A 21,292-nucleotide genomic window follows, 5' to 3' on the forward strand; every position below is an offset into this window, starting at 1 on the left:
TCCATAATGTGGCAGCAGTATAATCAAAACGTTTAAATTCATATGTTGATGATCGGGTTAATCACTTTAACAGTCCCTTATTTCAGCATGCTGGGACATTGACATTGAAATACATTCACCAGTATACCCCCCACCCCGCCCCCCCCCCCCATCATAACAAACAAGTAGTTGGATACTGCAGATCTCATGGTCACACATGTTCTGACATTTCCAGGACTTCTAAAATTTTAAGAATCTGTGTCCATCTGACAACACTGACAAAATTTGATCTGCCAGTTCACTTCACTTATTAATATCAGGAACTTTTTTCAAGTTATCACCTAAATTTTGACAGAACTAGACAACCCAAAAACATCTAAAAGAAACATGATTCTCAATTTCATATTCATATGTACATGTACTAATCATCGACTGTGTATAAGATCTAACATCCTTTGTCGACTGGTACAAGCATTTAAGAGTTACAAACTGTTATGTCTCACCATCATACTGTAAGTACGGTTCGTGCTTCAATTCAACCACCCAACGGGTGTCTCCATCTGTGACTGCTGCCCCCAATCTGTCCTCAACTCTCTGGAAGATTGAGAAGCCTCGAGTGACCTGTTCCCCAGAGCTGATAATGTAGTGAGTATCCTGGTCATGGACTTGAGACAGTCTTACCCAGACTGACATGGATAGACCATTTGTACACTTGGCAGGATTGCTGATACAACGTTTAGCAAAATTACCTGTTTATGATTTAAAGGGATGGGTTAGTTCTTCGTATATATATATATATACATATATAAACATACATATATATATATATATATACATATATATATATATATACATATATATATATATATACATATACATAAAAAAAAACATATATACATGTACATACATATAGTTTTTTTTATAAATATATATCACTTCAAAATGCAAAGAAAAACTAATTCTATGTGTCCTCTTGATTCAGTGTCTCGATGGTGAGCTGCATTGAGTTCCCTTTCCTCCTATATCCCTCCCCCCAATACACCACCACCCAATAATTAAAAATCCACTGCTCCCACCCTACAAATAAAAGATCCCCTTTGGTATTTTCATATTTAACACCATCTCAGTAGGCTGATCAGACTATAGTTACCCATGAAAATCCAGTTGTCACCGTCTCCTATGATATCTAGTGCATAGCCTTGACTGTCCCTCCCCTGGGTCAGGATCACCCCTGCATCTCCTGCTCTTGACAGCCTATCGTCTTCGTCCTTCTCCCAGATAGGATAATATTCGACAAAGGTCAGCTGAAGACGGGTCAGGTAGCCATCGCTGGTCCAATAATGGTCAGCAAATTTAAACAGTTCGAGCTCTCTTGCTGAAAGAGACATGAAATGAAGTATGACAACCAAATAAATAAAACTAGAAAATGACAACAAAATCAATCAGTCAATAAAAGAAACTTTAATGAATTGCAAAATGTGGAAAACTATTACACACAATGTGTTCATGTGTACAAAAGTTGTAAACCAGCATAACTCCCATGCACGCTCTTCCCATTATGCAGGGACAACAGGCCGCTTTTGAGAGAAATAAAAATGTTAAAATTAAACGCTGCTGTTTACAAAAACCGAAAAGTTGCACTTTCTATTAATGAAGACTCTCCATTTCACATTTGTGTAAAAGTTAGCAAGTACTCTTTCTAGAAAAATGCAAAAGTAGGTTACCTGATTTGGGAATGTATAGGTGTCTTTTGTTTAAAGCAGTAAAAGCAGGATATACCCCCACCCCTCCCCCTCTTCAAATTAAATCTTCATCTCATTATCTTGTCTCTATTAAATATAGTTGATTGAATGAAACATTTCTTTAAGATGCTAAACCTTCCCTTCTCCTGAAGTGGATCATTAAGGTCATCATCATATTTCAAGGCGAAATAAATATATAAAAGAGGACTGTAATACGAGTGTAAAGATTCTGAAGATCCTTTGCGATGATACCATCACAGACCACCCACTGTGATCCACCTCCTGGAAGAATCAAGAGTTTAAGCCAGTCAAAATAGGTAACACTCAATCAACCATATCTCAAAATAGGAACTAGATATTGATGGAGTTTTCAACTAAACTTTGTAGAAGATATTTTCTCTTTTAAGGTATATATGTGCTACATTGTCCATCAACAGAATACATCTTTGAGAAGACAGTAATTAAACAGTACAAAATTTCCACGTACATGTTACGCCCAGCAAGGTGTTAATCTCAAAACTCCTTAGGCTTCTCTCCCAGACTACTACGTCACTGACGAGGATGGGATATGCTGAGGCCAAGTTTTCAAACATCGTCCCGACCGTTAATACATCGTAATAGACGGTGGTGTTAAATGACCCCAGCGGTGCAGTTGTTTGAACCCGCGGTACAGACTGTCCATTGACGTAGACGATGATGTCCGTGGTCAGTGGATTCCAGACAAAAGTGACCTGTATCCACTTATCAAAGATGAGATCGCTGGCGACAACTTCAACCGCCTGCTTGTCATTTACGCCATCGACAACTGAAAATAAAGGAAAAGGAAAGTAAATGCCAAGGTTATATTAATAATTTAAAAATGACAAAATTAAAGGTGTAAAAGCAAAATGCAAATATGTAACAATTTATTTGGTTTTCAAGCCACGTCATCCTGGTAGGTGGTAGTGATCTGTTAGATGTAATTGTTACATATGTAAAACTCAATGTTAATCACTATAACAATATCGTCTGTCCTATTCCCCCAACCCCCCCCCCATATTTTTGTTTTGTATCCTTTACCCTATACCATTCCCAATATCCCTTTCCCTCCACAACACACAGAACACATCATTGTCCCCCCCTCCCACCACTCTTCCCTTGAACATAATAAAGCACACAATACCTATCGACAGTTGCCTTTACTATCACATGTCTATGGTAGTGGACACTTTTGAGATAATGCTGTCCAAAACAAAAGATTCAGAATGTATGTTAATCACTGGTAACAGAACAATGTTTACCGACCTCCGTCAAATCATAATTTGTTGCCACTAAAATATACATTACATGTCTTGCCACCCTGTCACTATTAAACCAATTATTCAATTCTTCCTCACTGTCTGGGAATAACCTTGGGTGTCAATACATATAGAAACATTTGCCAATTACTGAAAAGAAAAAAATGAAGAAAATAGTGACTATCTTTTAACTTACTGACGACCAACCTGCAGACAATAAAAGAAAAATCCAGACCCATTCTGATTTTGCTTGCTGTGGTTAAAGCTGTTATAGCTGTAAGCTGTATAGCTGTAAAGCTGTTAAAGCTGTTATAGCTACAGCTGGTATGGTCCAATGCTGCACAGTGCTTTGTTCAATACCATACCCTGCTTTTTAACTCTGGCAACAAAACTCACCGACAAACTCTAATCCCAGGGCAGAAGTAACCGAGAGAGTGATACCGACTTCAGCATTGGAGGCGTTACCGGCGGATGATAGAACGATGCCAGGTGAGATCAACGGATCCAACTTCATCCACAGACCGACTGAAAGACCAGAGGAACACGCCAACGGGTAGCTGATGCAATCGTAGTCGTAAGCACCTAGGTTTATCCAGTTATCCTGCGCCTCAAATTGGTAACAGAGGGAGACGTTACCCCTGCCGAGAGCAGCGGATACATTGCTGCCGTAGATGTCCACATTCTGCAGATCGGTCAATGGGAAGTGTAGAGTGGCTGCTTGATAGAAGCTATTGGCCGATGAATCCAATACTAAGAAGACAGTAAAAAATTTAAAAAATATGATATTGCTAACAAAAATATGATACTTGACTGTAAAATAAAGGGGCAAACTCATTCTGAAAAAAATTATGGTGGTGATCGGATAATGGTGCACGGTGTTGATGAGAAATACATTCCTCAAAATCCAGATTAAGTCATTCTTCACAATAAAAATGTGGATTAAAAGAAGGGTCTTTTTATTGCATTAAGTTTAGCTAAAAATCATTCCTTTTAAGGGGTTTGAAAGTATTCTTTGAGGTTTACAAAGATTCCTCTCGTTATTAAAGCAGATATGAAAATTTTATAAGTTCAGAACATGTAAGACAATTTCAAAGACTTGAATTCACAGCCATATAGTGATCATAAATGTTTTTCCACAAAAAGAAAGTTGTAATTATGAAATTCTGCTAATCATACCACCACCTACATAAATCATATTGAAAAAGATTTGTCAATATTTATACATCCTCTTCACAGCCAATCAAAACTAGAAAACTTGATGCTGTTTTGCTTCAACAATGCAATTTTATAACAAGTTGCTGCTTTTGTAACTCAGACAATTCTCTGAATTATGCAGAGTTATCACGACAGAACTTACGTAGCTCGTCCGGACTTAATGTCTCCACGTATGAATAATCATAATTAGGCGTTGCATCTGCAGAGAAAGTGAGAGACTTGTTTATTTACATTTCTCAAACAATTTTTCTTTGATATAATGAAGAACAAAAATTTGGACTTCTGCTTCTCCATATTCTTAGAGTTTAACAATTAAACTTCTGAGGTTGGTGCATTATTAATTTTTTATTCGAATAAATATGTGTGTTCTGATTATCTAGATCTCTTCCTGTGCACGTGCACACTGATTTATTAACCCTACATTCAAATTCATACTAACACAGTACTTACCAATCTGACAGCTTGATCCAGTATAACCGAACGCACACGTGCACACATAATAAGCAATGTAATCGGTGCAGGTTCCACCATTTTGACAGGGGTTAGATTCACATTCATCAATTTCTGGGGAAGATAATTTATAGAGGAAAAATTATATAATATTTCTATTTCTTTTCATATCCTTTACCATTCAGCTATGCAAACACACTTTCACAATTACCACTCTGTCTGCCAACTTCCTCAGAAACGTAAACGAAAAACGGTGAAAAATTAGAGTTCTTACCTGTGTCACAGTTGGTCTCATTGTATCCGGGGTAACAGTCACACTGGTAGGAGGCTACACCTGTATCCCAACAAACCCCCTGGTCACACGGCAGTACTTCGCAATCGTCACCATCTGAAACAACATCAGAAATATAGGAGATAACATGAACCGAGAAAATAGCCTGTCATTCTCCTCCATCCATGGCTAAAGCAGTAAGTTCTTGACAATGTTTAGTACCACAATCACAGAAAAATCCACAATTTAATTCATTTAATTTAATGTTGGAATTATTTTCCCCTAAGAACTCAAGTTTGTGGAACAAACTTTATCATAACTCAATCTGGTTCATATTTTGCCATCATTTCCTAATCATTCAAGTTCACTGCAGAGGGGGGGGGGGGGGGCAGATACAATTTGTTTTTGTTGTGAGAAAGTGAAAAGGCTACAGATTTGTCTAAGATGCAGTTGGATTTATTGGCTTTAATATGGGTTGCAGCAAGTATCACCAAGCATACCAAAAGAAGCAGGCCACATATCGGGTTTGTTACTCACTCTTCCTAGCTAAATGCCTCTCTCTTTATACATACACACATACATCTCTTAATATATATATATATATATATATTCAGTACAACATATTTAGCCACCAATTAGCACGTTTTACCACAAAGTTTAAAAGGGAGAGTACAAGACCAGACAGGTGTATGCCTGGTTATATTTGCACTGTCTGAAAAAAAAACATTTAAAATGAATGACATCGTCATGACAACATCATCTCATCGCAGTGTAAGTCATCCACAAGATTTGACAAGTATCTCTGAAATTTTGCAGTGAGGGAACAAAAGTTTAAAACAGCCCAGACTCACTGAAGATTTGGTTTTATCTACAATAATGGTCATAAAAAAAACATAAAAACATCATAAAATAGTTCAGACATAATCATCTCACCCCAGCCTCCCATCATCCACACGATTCGATTAGTATCGTTGAATCTTTGCAGCCAGAGTGCGACTTCATCGTAGATCGCAGAGGAGTGGCCAGTGAAGGTGCTGCCGTCATATTTACAACCAATCGTCATCTTATTCAGTAACGAGGAGAGGCCATTGCTGTTTCCGCTAGTGTCAGCCCCAACTGGATTAGCATCAATATAGACCTGAAAAATAATCACATAAACTGAGTCAAAACTGAAGATATTTTCATCATAAAAATTTAGATCTCAAAAGCCTTTATAGTTCTCTTTCCTCACCTAGCCAATCAGGTATAGTTAAATTTGATATGCTTCTGTCATCATTAGCAAAATGATATGGAAGATGGAAGGAAATACCATCCAGTTTTCACAGATGTATTGATGCGCGTAGAACCAGAAGTAGTTGTCCATAACTTTATGAGAAATATAGTGATAAATCTTGAACTTTTTCAAGCAAAATGAAACACTTAATTATTCACTGGCAAATGCTAAAAGAGGCTTAGTTATTGCAAACCACCTTTCTCTGTCTGTGCAATATATGTTTTTTAACACATTTGTATTCACAGCATGATTGGATATTGATCAAATTTAGCTACGAAAATGAATTGCAAATTAAAGACTGCTTGCAGAGTAGTTACTGATACAAATATTTATATAATATTGCTCATTAACCTGTCTGTATTCTGTGCGTGTTTTTGTCCCTTCTGTTACTGTTACTTGTCATTCGGCCTTTGAAGAAGATCCTGCTAGGATCGAAACGTCAGGCCAACTTACTTTTACACATATAAAAAAAGAAAACAAAACATTCCAAACTGCTAGTTGAAATTTCATTTCAATATCACCTTCCTAACTTTAGATATGGTCGTTTGATCTCAACAGGTTTTATCAGATAAACCATTCCTTTCCTAGTGTAATATTGTTGTTCATTTTACATTTTTAGTGTTCCTTTAATTTAGAATATCATCAATATATGGAAAATGTTTTTAAAAACATTATTATTCCAAACAGGATCAATGATTTGAACATTAACAAAGAAACAGCAAAAACGTTGTCAACTCTTTTGCCTTGATTAAATCACTTTTGATTTTTGATTTTTTTATTCACTGTAAAGCACTTACTGTTAGTCCATCTGTCTGCGACCAAGTGAAGCCGATGTTCTTCCAGATATTTTCAGGAATCATGTTATTCAGTTCCACACTCCACTGGGTGCTGCCATCATTCATCACAAATAGCAACTTTCTAGTGTCACGAGAAATAGCAAAACCAGAAGAATCAGGAACTCCTAGAATGACAAAAATATGATTTAAAATGAAAAACAGAAAAAAAAAAAGAATTAGATCAAAGACAAAAGAAATGTGTTCAAATATTGCTCTGCTTTTTTCAATTTAAAAAAAAAAATGATTAAAGAATCTATTCATTTATCTTAACAAACTGTTCATAGTATTAAAGCTAAACATTCAGAGGAATATTGAAATAGCTGTTATAAACTTAAGTTAGATACTTAGTTAAATGAATGTATAGCAAAGTGGGAAACTAATAAACTATTGCACACAATTTCAGCTGTACACTTTTGTTAAGCGAAATCCTTGTTGAGACAATTACAAAAGGAAAACCCAAAGCGATGTTTAAGAGATTGAATTGTTAAATCCTCTCCTACTCTATGCGGAATGGTGTAAATAATAATATAGTTCGTCTAATCTTATCTTCTACCATACCAAGCTAGATATGAGAAACGAGAACCTGTAGGGCAAATGCTATCCATTAATGTATTGGATTCAAGTAACAGCTTATTGTTACCAACTCGCTATTTTAGTCATCTAAAACAAGTAATCCAAAATACTGAAGCATGGAAATAACTTTTATCATTTACATTTTAATATGACTATCAATTATGAATTTCTCTTCTCTCTTCTTAAAAATAATCCAAATACTAGTGCTCTTGTGTAAAAACGAAAACCCAAACACATAATCTGTGGATTTAGGTACAAGTTTAACTATTTCTTGGCATAGCACTTTAATAGTTGCTATGATATTACGAACACAAACTTTCTCCTGTAAAGTACCTGTGCTGACTACATAGATTGGACCCACTTCCTTGATCTCATCAGCGGTCATTCGTATCCATAGAGAAAAGGTCAAACCGTCCGTGCAGAGGTTTGGTTCACCGACGCAATGACCGGTAAAATCTCCAAAGTCGATGCAGTCGCCGGTTCCATTCTTCCGTGTACGTATGGAATGATTTCCAGCGATGGCATACCAGTACGAAACAGCTAGACCGGGGTCCGCGTTGTACTCTGAAGCGTTGACATTCTGATTCGCAAATCTGCCATCGCCGCTCGTATTGAAATGGTCGAATGACCAATAGAGGGAGCCGGGCACGACTTCTACTGTGTTCGCATAACCTGATCCTGGTATAAATAATAGAGCAGAATACAAGGTGACATTATGATTTAGTTTTAAAACAGATGCATGGAGAATCAAAAGATTCATGTCCTAAGGTGTAAGTGTGATACTTTCTCCAACAAGAAAAAGAAAACTTTTCTGGGTGTGGTAGTTTTTGTGAAATTTCTGTTCTGACTTGAATATAGCTTTAATTCTACAAAAAAAATAGTGGTCAATGTTCTCCCTATTTGTGCTTAAATGAGTAATCAGACAACAAAATGTTGAAGATAAAATTAATTTCATCAATTACCAGCATAGAAGAAAGCTTCTTTCAGCAAAAACAAAATTTAGAAGGGTGTCTTGGTGGAATCAATTGTTATTCTATTTTGAGTACAACATCATTTGATTAGGAAAAGCTTGAGACCGGACCCAAAAATTGCTGTATTAAAAGTAACGAAAATCAGGGAGTAGAATTCACAGCATGCACTCTATACTTAGTCACCACATCAAAATTGTCTTTTATATTTATCCACTGAAAACATTTGAAAAAGATCCTCCTTTATTCTTTAGAATATAATTCTAATATTATTTTGTTAAATAATATGTCTTAAAGTAATTGGCATTAGGTTCACTCACCACTACATGTGGTTATTCCATCACCAACATATCCACCTGCACAAGCACAACTGTAACTGCCTGCTGTGTTTGAGCAGACTCCCAGCGAAGGCAAGCAGGAGTCTGTTCCCAGGGAACACTCGTCAATATCTGCAGATTAAAACAATACAGAGTATAGGATGTTGATTATCAATCAACTGAAGGATTGTTCATTGTAATAATGAGACAAATAAAGACACTGAGGTAATAAAATATTGAAAATAGAGGAGCAAGTGAGATGGTAAGATGTTGAAATATTGAGATTGTGAAATATTGACACCAATGAGATATTTGAAATATTGAGATAATGAGAATTAAATTTCTAGGCACAAACCACATCCTCATAGCATTTTGTGTTACAAAGAAATTCATTTTTCAAACTTTATTGTATTTTTAAATGAATCTGGCAACAACAGAATGGATGATGTCATCAGGGCTCATCAACTGAAGATGTCTTTGTTTTTCATTGTAATTTGTCAATCATACATCCACAGAGAAAAATAATGTTTTTACAAAAACAGACACTTTTTGATGAAATTTGTACTTTGGCAGCTAAGTGAACATTCCCAAATGTACCACATTTCAAGGAAAAATCAACACAAAGATTATAAAAGCCCAAGTAAAGCTTTAGAAGAGCTTTTGCCTGATGACATCACATGTTCCCTACTGCCATCCAACTTCCTGGAGCCATTGCAGGTTTAGCCAGTCAAAATTAGGTTACATTCAATGGTTCATGTGTTGAGTTAACTTGGGCAAGATATTAAGATGGGGTTTTCTACTGGCAGTGTGGAATATTTTGTCTTCAATATAAATTTCACATTCTTTGTCACAAGAAAACTCTTTGAAGATATTGAAACATCGATATAACATTAAAGTGAGATGAGATGAATATCACAGAAATACTTGGAAAATATCACATTTTGTTATTTGGCTTTTGTAATATCACATCTGTTAGGTTTAATGTCTGACTTGTTAAGTTTCAGATCTGAAAATTTGTCTGTGGAGCTTTCACTTTATATCATGAACCATTGTGAAGCATGCGAAAGTTAGCAAGAATGACAAAAGTCGTAGTTATACGAAGGGAATAATTTATTCAGTATCGCATCACAAATGCTATGCAAAATGGGCAAAAGGCTACACATGGGCAAAGATGTATAGTATATTTTTCTTGCACAGTATTTTCTATAAGAGACAGAATTCAGTGCAATTATAACTGCTACACAAAGTTTGAACACTAATTTATTCCCTGACATGGACCGACATCACGGACCAATGTCACTTGGTATCTTTGAGCAAAACTTCAAATCCTTACCAGTACAATTGGTTCCATTCCCTGTGTAGCCGACGCTACACACGCATGTGTAACTTCCATCAGTGTTACTACAGGTGGATCCAGTGGTACAATCACCAGTTCCCAGAATGCATTCATCTATATCTAAAGATATTAATTACACAAAGCAACTCAAAGTAAAAAATTATGCTGCTTTGATGTCTGAATTAGTCAGATAGATCTTGTTATTCATAAATGATTACATAACAAGTGTCTTAAATTGAACAAAACCACCAGCAGGGAAAAATTTGTAACGGTTGTCTGGTCGTTCAAATTTCTACTCAGACAACCAAAATCAGCTTTAGAGTTTGTTCATAATAAAACAGAAAAAGTAGCAGGTCTAATGCATTATCCACCTGAAGAGGAGTTTTACCGGACCAAAACTAGTTTTACTCACATTAAACCTAAACGTCTCTCCTACAATTACATATTGATCATTTTCTTTGTTAATATCCTGCATTTTATCAGAGAACCAATAACTGTTAGGGCAAGAAAAATCTTCCCTGACCAGAGATTGGCCTAAAGACATAGTAGAATCATTGATTGCAACCAAGAAGCTACACTTTACAATAACATTTAATTGTAACATATAAACAGCTGCTAAAAGAGGCAATATCCACTCCTGTATCATTACAAAAAATTGATGTCATTACTAAAGTTATCAAAAACTTCTTGCACTTAACGCAGGTGAAACTTGTTGAAAATTGTTATCAGTCAAATGATGTACTATATTTGAAAAATATTTAAAAAGTTAATACCCTAGGAAGGGTCCCTGCCTACTTTTATCCATCCTGTTTGTTACTCCACTGCAATGGCACAATTATACATAGTCAAGCTTGTTTGGACTTAACAAACACAAATGAACACTCTTATAACCAGATTAATCTTACAACCCCAGTGCCCCCCCCCCCCACACCCTTTTCGTGCCTTACCGGGCCCATTCTGCTTCCCTTATATTCCTGGGTAAGCCAGTGCTATACCTACCAGAGCATACTGTCCCAGAGTTTGTCACATTAGCTTGGTAACCAGTTGGACACTCACAGATGTAAGCTCCTATTGTATTATTACAGACAGCATCTCCTACACAGTCATCAGTGCCTTCTGAACATTCATCAACATCTGTAAAATGTCAAAGGTAATGAGGATATCAATTTATTGATCAACAGTTTGTCACATCAATATTCTGACTTTCTGTGCGTATCATGTACCTTTTATGTGAGAATCAAAGTGCTACATAAAAAGACATAAAAAGGGGAAAGTAATCAATGTAAAAAAAAATCTTTCAAACAAAATGAAGGGTTTTAAGTTTCTTTTAAAATCACACAACAATGCATTCAGTATCTTGAGTAATTGTTCACAAACCCCATTAAACAATAGCTGCAACAAGTTCCAATATGTCCAAACAGTCTTTTGAATGTGATTAATGTGCGGTACACAATGACCCTCCCTGCATAACCTGAATACTGGAATTGGATGCTAACTTCGTCAAATGCACATAGAATATAGTCAGTCTAAGTGAGCTAGCATGCATTTCTTGCATCTAGATCAAACATTTAATGACAGACAAATATGTAAATAAATTTTTATGTTCAGGAATCCATTTTCCAATTTTTTATATTTTTTATCATTTTATCAAAGCTTTATTCACTCGTAATTTATGGACTTCTGACTGACTTGACATAATTTCTGATGAGAGATATTCCAAACAAACTAAATTTGAAATCAAATTAACCTATTGTGCAGTGACTGCCAGTATATCCACTTTCATCACAGTCACATGTGTAGGTGCTGTCCAGCCCATCTCCATCGTCACAACTTCCTGGTCCACATGGTTCCCAAATGCATGGTGGGTAGGCTGTTGCTATAGAAACAAGTTTACTGTTAGCAACCAATGTGAAAGATATCAATCTTAGTTTTATAGAGTGTAAATAGACTAGCCTAGAGGCTATTGCCAGTCGTAATGTTTTGGCTAAGATACTTTATGGATGTGTTAGAATTTACGGTAATTTTTTTTACTGTGGCCTATAAAGGTTCTCTTAAATTTATGGAGACTTACTTCTCCAAGTAGGTTTTACAGACCTTGTGACTGCAAGACCTGCTGCACAACCTGAAGAGGCTCTCCAAAAATGTTCAGCGTAGACCGAGGCCTAGCCTCAGTCTATTTGGTATGGTTATACCAGGCTTGCACAAAATATTGACGACAAGGTCCAGAAAACACCAAACAAAGTTAAAACGTCGTGTTAGAATCGCACGCTTAGGCTATAACTTGAGATAAAGAACAAAGATAATTGGGACAACATAACATACGGGGCTTGGCCTAACTCCCTAGGGCCCCGTAAGGACCAAATGTATACCTAGCCTAAGTAAGGGGCCTACTGAAAAGTGAAAACGTTGCGTAACTTGGTTAGGCCCAGCCAGACTACAACTTATAAGTACAACGAACATGATTGATTGAAGACATCATACTAATAATGACCAATAAAAAATACCATTAATTATTTGTAGGTCTTAACTGGACGCCTAGACTTTATGACTAAAATACTGCAAAACACATGCAATTGTACATTTTTTCTTCTTCTTTTTGGATTTCGATGGTTTACAGAGTAACGTGAACCTGTGTACGGAACGCCATCTGCTTCACAATATTAGGGGGAAATAACATATGGCAGGAAAAATGTCAGCATATGTTATGTCAGCCTTCCGATATTAAGCTCAATAGCTTGTTTCGATATCAGTATATCAGGAAATAAATATGTCGCAATTCGATATCACCAAACCAAGAATAAAATCACTCAGGCTGAGTTTTATTCAATCTGAGTAAAGCCAATTTGGTTGGACCTATCGGAGTTCAAGGGCGGTGTCATTAATTTAACAATTTTGGAATTTATATAAATGTTATATCAGTTTGGCGTATAACATCATTCAGGTGTGTCTGACTTGTTAAGTTTCAGATCTGAAAATTTGTCTGTGGAGCTTTCACTTTGTTATATCATGAACCATTGTGAAGCATGCGAAAGTTAGCAAGAATGACAAAAGTCGTAGTTATACGAAGGGAATAATTTATTCAGTATCGCATCACAAATGCTATGCAAAATGGGCAAAATGCTACACATGGGCAAAGATGTATAGTATATTTTTCTTGCACAGTATTTTCTATAAGAGACAGAATTCAGTGCAATTATAACTGCTACACAAAGTTTGAACACTAATTTATTCCCTGACATGGACCGACATCACGGACCAATGTCACTTGGTATCTTTGAGCAAAACTTCAAATCCTTACCAGTACAATTGGTTCCATTCCCTGTGTAGCCGACGCTACACACGCATGTGTAACTTCCATCAGTGTTACTACAGGTGGATCCAGTGGTACAATCACCAGTTCCCAGAATGCATTCATCTATATCTAAAGATATTAATTTCACAAAGCAACTCAAAGTAAAAAATTATGCTGCTTTGATGTCTGAATTAGTCAGATAGATCTTGTTATTCATAAATGATTACATAACAAGTGTCTTAAATTGAACAAAACCACCAGCAGGGAAAAATTTGTAACGGTTGTCTGGTCGTTCAAATTTCTACTCAGACAACCAAAATCAGCTTTAGAGTTTGTTCATAATAAAACAGAAAAAGTAGCAGGTCTAATGCATTATCCACCTGAAGAGGAGTTTTACCGGACCAAAACTAGTTTTACTCACATTAAACCTAAACGTCTCTCCTACAATTACATATTGATCATTTTCTTTGTTAATATCCTGCATTTTATCAGAGAACCAATAACTGTTAGGGCAAGAAAAATCTTCCCTGACCAGAGATTGGCCTAAAGACATAGTAGAATCATTTATTGCAACCAAGAAGCTACACTTTACAATAACATTTAATTGTAACATATAAACAGCTGCTAAAAGAGGCAATATCCACTCCAGTATCATTACAAAAAATTGATGTCATTACTAAAGTTATCAAAAACTTCTTGCACTTAACGCAGGTGAAACTTGTTGAAAATTGTTATCAGTCAAATGATGTACTATATTTGAAAAATATTTAAAAAGTTAATACCCTAGGAAGGGTCCCTGCCTACTTTTATCCATCCTGTTTGTTACTCCACTGCAATGGCACAATTATACATAGTCAAGCTTGTTTGGACTTAACAAACACAAATGAACACTCTTATAACCAGATTAATCTTGCAACCCCAGTGCCCCCCCCCCACACCCTTTTCGTGCCTTACCGGGCCCATTCTGCTTCCCTTATATTCCTGGGTAAGCCAGTGCTATACCTACCAGAGCATACTGTCCCAGAGTTTGTCACATTAGCTTGGTAACCAGTTGGACACTCACAGATGTAAGCTCCTATTGTATTATTACAGACAGCATCTCCTACACAGTCATCAGTGCCTTCTGAACATTCATCAACATCTGTAAAATGTCAAAGGTAATGAGGATATCAATTTATTGATCAACAGTTTGTCACATCAATATTCTGACTTTCTGTGCGTATCATGTACCTTTTATGTGAGAATCAAAGTGCTACATAAAAAGACATAAAAAGGGAAAAGTAATCAATGTAAAAAAAAATCTTTCAAACAAAATGAAGGGTTTTAAGTTTCTTTTAAAATCACACAACAATGCATTCAGTATCTTGAGTAATGTTTCACAAAACACAATCAACAATAGCTGCAACAAGTTCCAATATGTCCAAACAGTCTTTTGAATGTGATTAATGTGCGGTACACAATGACCCTCCCTGCATAACCTGAATACTGGAATTGGATGCTAACTTCGTCAAATGCACATAGAATATAGTCAGTCTAAGTGAGCTAGCATGCATTTCTTGCATCTAGATCAAACATTTAATGACAGACAAATATGTAAATAAATTTTTATGTTCAGGAATCCATTTTCCAATTTTTTATATATTTTATCATTTTATCAAAGCTTTATTCACTCGTAATTTATGGACTTCTGACTGACTTGACATAATTTCTGATGAGAGATATTCCAAACATACTAAATTTGAAATCAAATTAACCTATTGTGCAGTGACTGCCAGTATATCCACTTTCATCACAGTCACATGTGTAGGTGCTGTCCAGCCCATCTCCATCGTCACAACTTCCTGGTCCACATGGTTCCCAAATGCATGGTGGGAGGGCTGTTGCTATAGAAACAAGTTTACTGTTAGCAACCAATGTGAAAGATATCAATCTTAGTTTTATAGAGTGTAAATAGACTAGCCTAGAGGCTATTGCCAGTCGTAATGTTTTGGCTAAGATACTTTATGGATGTGTTAGAATTTACGGTAATTTTTTTTACTGTGGCCTATAAAGGTTCTCTTAAATTTATGGAGACTTACTTCTCCAAGGAGGTTTTACAGACCTTGTGACTGCAAGACCTGCTGCACAACCTGAAGAGGCTCTCCAAAAATGTTCAGCGTAGACCGAGGCCTAGCCTCAGTCTATTTGGTATGGTTATACCAGGCTTGCACAAAATATTGACGACAAGGTCCAGAAAACACCAAACAAAGTTAAAACGTCGTGTTAGAATCGCACGCTTAGGCTATAACTTGAGATAAAGAACAAAGATAATTGGGACAACATAACATACGGGGCTTGGCCTAACTCCCTAGGGCCCCGTAAGGACCAAATGTATACCTAGCCTAAGTAAGGGGCCTACTGAAAAGTGAAAACGTTGCGTAACTTGGTTAGGCCCAGCCAGACTACAACTTATAAGTACAACGAACATGATTGATTGAAGACATCATACTAATAATGACCAATAAAAAATACCATTAATTATTTGTAGGTCTTAACTGGACGCCTAGACTTTATGACTAAAATACTGCAAAACACATGCAATTGTACATTTTTTCTTCTTCTTTTTGGATTTCGATGGTTTACAGAGTAATGTGAACCTGTGTACGGAACGCCATCTGCTTCACAATATTAGGGGGAAATAACATATGGCAGGAAAAATGTCAGCATATGTTATGTCAGCCTTCCGATATTAAGCTCAATAGCTTGTTTCGATATCAGTATATCAGGAAATAAATATGTCGCAATTCGATATCACCAAACCAAGAATAAAATCACTCAGGCTGAGTTTTATTCAATCTGAGTAAAGCCAATTTGGTTGGACCTATCGGAGTTCAAGGGCGGTGTCATTAATTTAACAATTTTGGAATTTATATAAATGTTATATCAGTTTGGCGTATAACATCATTCAGGTGTGCACCTGATGGCAATTGTGAAAGGCAAATTAAGAATGAACCTTCTTGAAAGAGACAGTAAGAGGCGAATCAAGGATTTTATGACGGAGGTGGCTCTGGGATCGTTATAAGCGGCTCCCATGTTAGACTATAACTTGGGACCATATAATAAGGTCGAAACGCAGGTTATGCTTGCCTTTGATGTTTGAACTGTATTTTTGTAACACCATAGCTTAAATGTAGTTTTCTATCCTATTAGGTTTTATGGTGTACACCTTTTAGGCGATATTTTTCTTCTATTTGCTTTTGAATGTTTCCTGTATTTTAAATGTTTCCTGTATATTAATTGTTCAATTCCTGTAAAGCGCTTCGAGCAGCGTTGCTGATGAACTCGCTATATAAGTACTATTTTACTATTTTTATTTATCAATGCACTTTCATTTTTGTGTGAAGCTGGAAGGTTGGGCAGGGGGAAAGCCCCGGTGGAGTGGCCACAATCAATTTGTTCTATTACTAGTTGGAGTTTGATCATTATATCTAAGCCTTTATGTTCATGATTGAGAACAATAACTATTTCCATCGGCTATTTGATTTTCTTGAGCTGATGGAAGATGTAAATAATTGCCTGTACGTCATGTGACTGATGACGTCATCATTGCTTTTCTTGCTTGTGTTAATCATTCAGAAAAAGGTTGGCTAGGCCTACATGCATGTATCTCATGATCTCAATATTATATACAAAATAAAACATTGTGAAATAGATGACGAATTTCCGTACACAAGTGAGTTATACATTTAAGAACAGATAATGGTGACAATTTTATTGGGTATCAGAACTTGGACGCTTTTGACGCGGACAATATTGACGGTTGAAAGGCTAATGACCTATGAACAATGTAATGGTAATATGTAGCCACAGCCCACTTTTCAAGACCAACAGTAAAGGGACTAAACGTACAAATAACGGTATATATAATTGGTGAAAAAATGAGAAAAGATATCAACTTACCTATTGGTTACATGAAGCGATACATTTGGTTAATTCTGACAATAATACATCATCATTAAATGTGATATGAAAAACATGATCAATTTATGTATAAAAAGTGTGTAGTAATAAACGGCATGATGAACAGAGCAAAAATGGAAGTATATGTGGAAACTATAGCAGTTTAGCGCGCAAAGGTAAAGTTAAATGAATAATGAGCACATGTAGTGAAACATGGCGACATGGCGATAGGAGTACCTGCAAAAGAAAATCAATAAATGAATGAATTAGTCAATTGGATTGTTCAGTTTATATAAATGTACTATAGCAACATATAATAGAAATGGAATTCAGATAAGGCTACAGGCAGCGTCTACATTATTCGTTGGACTTTGCATGTAAATTTCAAAGCAAAGTATATCGTTAAACGTGTAAGATTTTGCAATGCAAATTGTAAAGGCCAAGCCTTGTCTATATAATGATGGTTTGGTTCAAAATGGAAAAAAAATGAAGGGTTAATTGGAATTATGGAACAATTATGGCATTTTTACAATGCCATCAGAGACATATCAGTAAAGCTCTTTGTTAAGTGAAAACAGGGCTAATTACGTTAATATAATGCAAACAAACATAAAACTCTATTACGACATGCGATCGGCATGTGTTGATATATTCCTATTGCCTATAGGATACATATACAACTGTATGAAGTCACACTAAAGGATTCCCTGTCATGTTGTCCTATACTGAGAAGTCTTCAATAAATCCGTTTGATTTACTCATCTTTGTTGTCGGTGATGCTCCACAAGAGAAGAGACGCGACAGCCTGGTTAATGAAGATATGAGGCAGACTTGTTTTGGTGTAATCCATTGATGATTTTGTCTGCTATAGAAAAAATGTAAGCAGAATAATAAAATACATGCAAGTTTGTTATAAAAAAAACTATACCACAAGTATATACGGTCTACATATAGACAACTTCTGAGTATTGATTTCTGTGATTCTTGCGTCCAACCCCTTTCATATTCAAATTATATAACGGGACTTGTTGGTATTGATTGGTGCAACAGGGTGTTGGTGTGGGCTTTGTTGTACGAACTCCCACCGATGACAAGAATAGAGCTTTGCTCTCCTCATTCAAAATGGTCGATTTGTATGTCAGTTAGGTCTACGTGAGGTTAAGAAACAAGACTATATCGGAAAACCTAGAATAGTACTAGTATGCATGCATGTTATAGGATCATTATTCATCCAGCTAGGACAGTTTTATTTTATTTTCTCGACTCTGTCCCACTTCAAAGCCTCACTTGTACTGACAGTATGAATACTATGTTCCGCTAAAGGCTTCTCGGCCTTTGTAGCTAAGATCATGTGTAGCATTATGTTCTCCTTCTAGGGGAATCCGTGATACACACCTGGCGATGATCACACATGTCGTCACAGTCTCCATGCAAGGGGGCCTGGGGTTGAGAGCGGATCAGTCGTTTGGTATAGATTTTCGTGCCCAGGTTTTATCCTGGAGGACTTTTCTTAAAAAGTATGAATACCATGTTTCTGTCAGATAACGGTTAGTATTGTTAGTATACGAGCCTGGTGTGAAGCATTATTTGTCTTTATCATTATAATTATTATTTTAACCTTGTAATAAATTGTTCATAATCATCTATGCATACGGATTTATGAACAAAACAATATCGATAATATCCTCTATATGCTTCTACTTATGCTTATTAACAATACATTACGACTGTAGGAAACTAGTCGTATCTGTTAGCCTTCATGACCATTTATTTAAGACAGCCATTTAGTCCCTGGTCTGTGAGTATTATAGATCACATGGTATGAGAACACTGAATCACTCGTCTGATATCAAACTAGATTTGGGATTAGACTGATTTTCATCACTGACAAATAAATATTTTTATTTTATTTTTGTTAATGCTGGTCTGGGAATATGTTGGCAGTGGCGTAGCCAGGAATCTTTCAGTGGGAGCGCTGGGGGGGGGGGGCTTGACCATTTCCTGGGAGGGCGTCTTGTTACTATCTAAGCGGAGCGCCACCATGGGTTGGCGCGCAGCGTACCGAAAACTTTTAGCTAAAAGGCCTCCTAGATCGTCGGAAATGACACTTCCCAGGCCTTGTAAGCAGGAGCGTCAATCCGATTTGAAACTTGGGGACGTAATCGATTGGAGTATTCCGGCCGCAAGTACTATCTAAGCGGAGCGCCACTATCGGTTGGCGCGCAGCGCAGCAAGAAAATTTCAGATTTCAATACCTGCCAGATCGCTTGAGATGGCACTTGCCAGGCTGGATAGCAGCCATCTAGTTGCGTGATTTCGGGAGAAAATTACAAATTCGTCACTCAGGAAATCTGCAATAAAGTTCATGCGGCCTTAATTTTTACGGACTCCTTATTTCATTTCCCCAATATAAGGGAACGGGCACCGTCTTTGAAACACCATCTACAACTAAAAAACACATATGTACAGGCTTTGGCTCTATAGCTATGAAGTGCCATGACTTCTTGAACTAGTCGTAGGCTCCGGCCGCACCATTATCCGCACACAGCTTGTGGTTTCAATCTCAAATTGCGCTCGTCGCGACACACAGACAAGTTGCAGGTCATACCGATGTAAAAACTCTCGGTCACTTTTCATAGAACTGAACTTCTAATATTCGATGATATGAAGCCTGAGATGTGTAAGCCCTAACCAAATAGAGCCACGACACTAAAATGTGTGGGGGAGGGACTTTTGATATTGTGTCCCCCACCCATCGAAATGTGGGGGCGTGTCCCCCCCCCCCCCAGGATTGACGCCCATGCTTGTAAGCTGCTCTAAAGTTTCCTCAACATCCCTCTGAAACATTATTAGGGTGATAGACTGATTCTCAGCGATAGTATTGTCTCCTTTCTTGAAAATTTGGCGGTTTTAAGAGCATGAGGGTACGTCCCAGAAGTGAAAACCCAGCATATTTACTATGTCACGTCCGGTTTTCAGCAACTATAGCCTATACTGCCGGTCCGCGGTCGAAGGGTCGTTCATGAGTGGTCATCATGGAGATTCGAGACCATTCAGACCAATGATATATTTTTCGCACATGTATTTTTTTATCGACACTCAAAATCCCAGTGGGGGCGACAAGATTTCATGGGGGGCTATCGCCCCCACGCCACCCTTGGCTACGCCACTGTATGTTGGTCAAGCTAATGGTCTAATATATATTTGTTTTGTATTCCAAATGAAACGAAAAAAATATTCATTACATATTTATTCAGTGCAGAGCAATTTCGACCCTTTATTATTGTGTCATGTCATCTCGTGTCAACTATGCCATGAATAGGGTCATTTTGGCAGCACAATATTGAATTCCTTACTTACTGATCTCCTTTTGTTGCAAATTACGAGGTATATATATCAACTAAACAATTAATCACTTTGTTAAGAAATGCTACTACATTTGCCAAAAGATTTTAACTGCACCTTAACGTTTCCATTGAAGTATCGGCTAAAGGTTGATTTCTTATTTTGTGTTTTTGTTTGACATATAGACTAATCTGGTATAAAAAGACAATGGATTACAAAGGTCGAGGAAAACACATATGCAATATGGAGTATTAAATTAAACAAACAAATTGTCATCATCGTTTATCCCTCAAATCAAAGTCCGATTAAAATACCAAATCCCGGGCAAGGTAAATATTTACGTTTAATTAAGATCGTAAGTCCTACTTTGGGTATATTTCCGTTGTCATGGATCCCTTTTCCTGGCACTTTGCTGTTACCCCTAGCTTTTCGCATAAATACACCATTGACAGAGGCTCATACCCTCCCTACCCTCCCCG

At 36.8% G+C, this 21,292-nt stretch overlaps 1 protein-coding gene across 2 annotated transcripts in view; it reads right to left on the minus strand.

The window, feature by feature from the left end:
- The window catches only part of LOC139960629 (uncharacterized), a 38,421-nt gene extending 20,176 nt beyond the window's left edge, over positions 1 to 18,245 (minus strand). For both annotated transcript variants that reach the window (XM_071959160.1, XM_071959152.1), the window contains exons 1-18: positions 18,227 to 18,245; positions 15,284 to 15,412; positions 14,536 to 14,670; positions 13,536 to 13,658; positions 11,985 to 12,113; positions 11,237 to 11,371; positions 10,235 to 10,357; positions 8,905 to 9,033; positions 7,950 to 8,294; positions 7,005 to 7,168; positions 5,868 to 6,072; positions 4,938 to 5,051; positions 4,664 to 4,777; positions 4,356 to 4,412; positions 3,395 to 3,748; positions 2,209 to 2,526; positions 1,130 to 1,354; positions 483 to 728 (exon numbers count right to left, since the gene is read on the minus strand). In XM_071959160.1, coding sequence (XP_071815261.1) covers positions 483 to 728; positions 1,130 to 1,354; positions 2,209 to 2,526; positions 3,395 to 3,748; positions 4,356 to 4,412; positions 4,664 to 4,777; positions 4,938 to 5,051; positions 5,868 to 6,072; positions 7,005 to 7,168; positions 7,950 to 8,294; positions 8,905 to 9,033; positions 10,235 to 10,357; positions 11,237 to 11,371; positions 11,985 to 12,113; positions 13,536 to 13,658; positions 14,536 to 14,670; positions 15,284 to 15,412; positions 18,227 to 18,230 — 3,049 coding nt within the window. In that variant the 5' untranslated portion in view covers positions 18,231 to 18,245. The remainder of the gene's footprint in view (positions 1 to 482; positions 729 to 1,129; positions 1,355 to 2,208; positions 2,527 to 3,394; positions 3,749 to 4,355; positions 4,413 to 4,663; positions 4,778 to 4,937; positions 5,052 to 5,867; positions 6,073 to 7,004; positions 7,169 to 7,949; positions 8,295 to 8,904; positions 9,034 to 10,234; positions 10,358 to 11,236; positions 11,372 to 11,984; positions 12,114 to 13,535; positions 13,659 to 14,535; positions 14,671 to 15,283; positions 15,413 to 18,226) is intronic.
- Between the last annotated feature and the right edge of the window lie 3,047 nt (positions 18,246 to 21,292).

This window comes from Apostichopus japonicus, chromosome 3, assembly GCF_037975245.1.
Source record: "Apostichopus japonicus isolate 1M-3 chromosome 3, ASM3797524v1, whole genome shotgun sequence".
In the NCBI taxonomy this organism is placed as follows: domain Eukaryota; kingdom Metazoa; phylum Echinodermata; class Holothuroidea; order Aspidochirotida; family Stichopodidae; genus Apostichopus; species Apostichopus japonicus.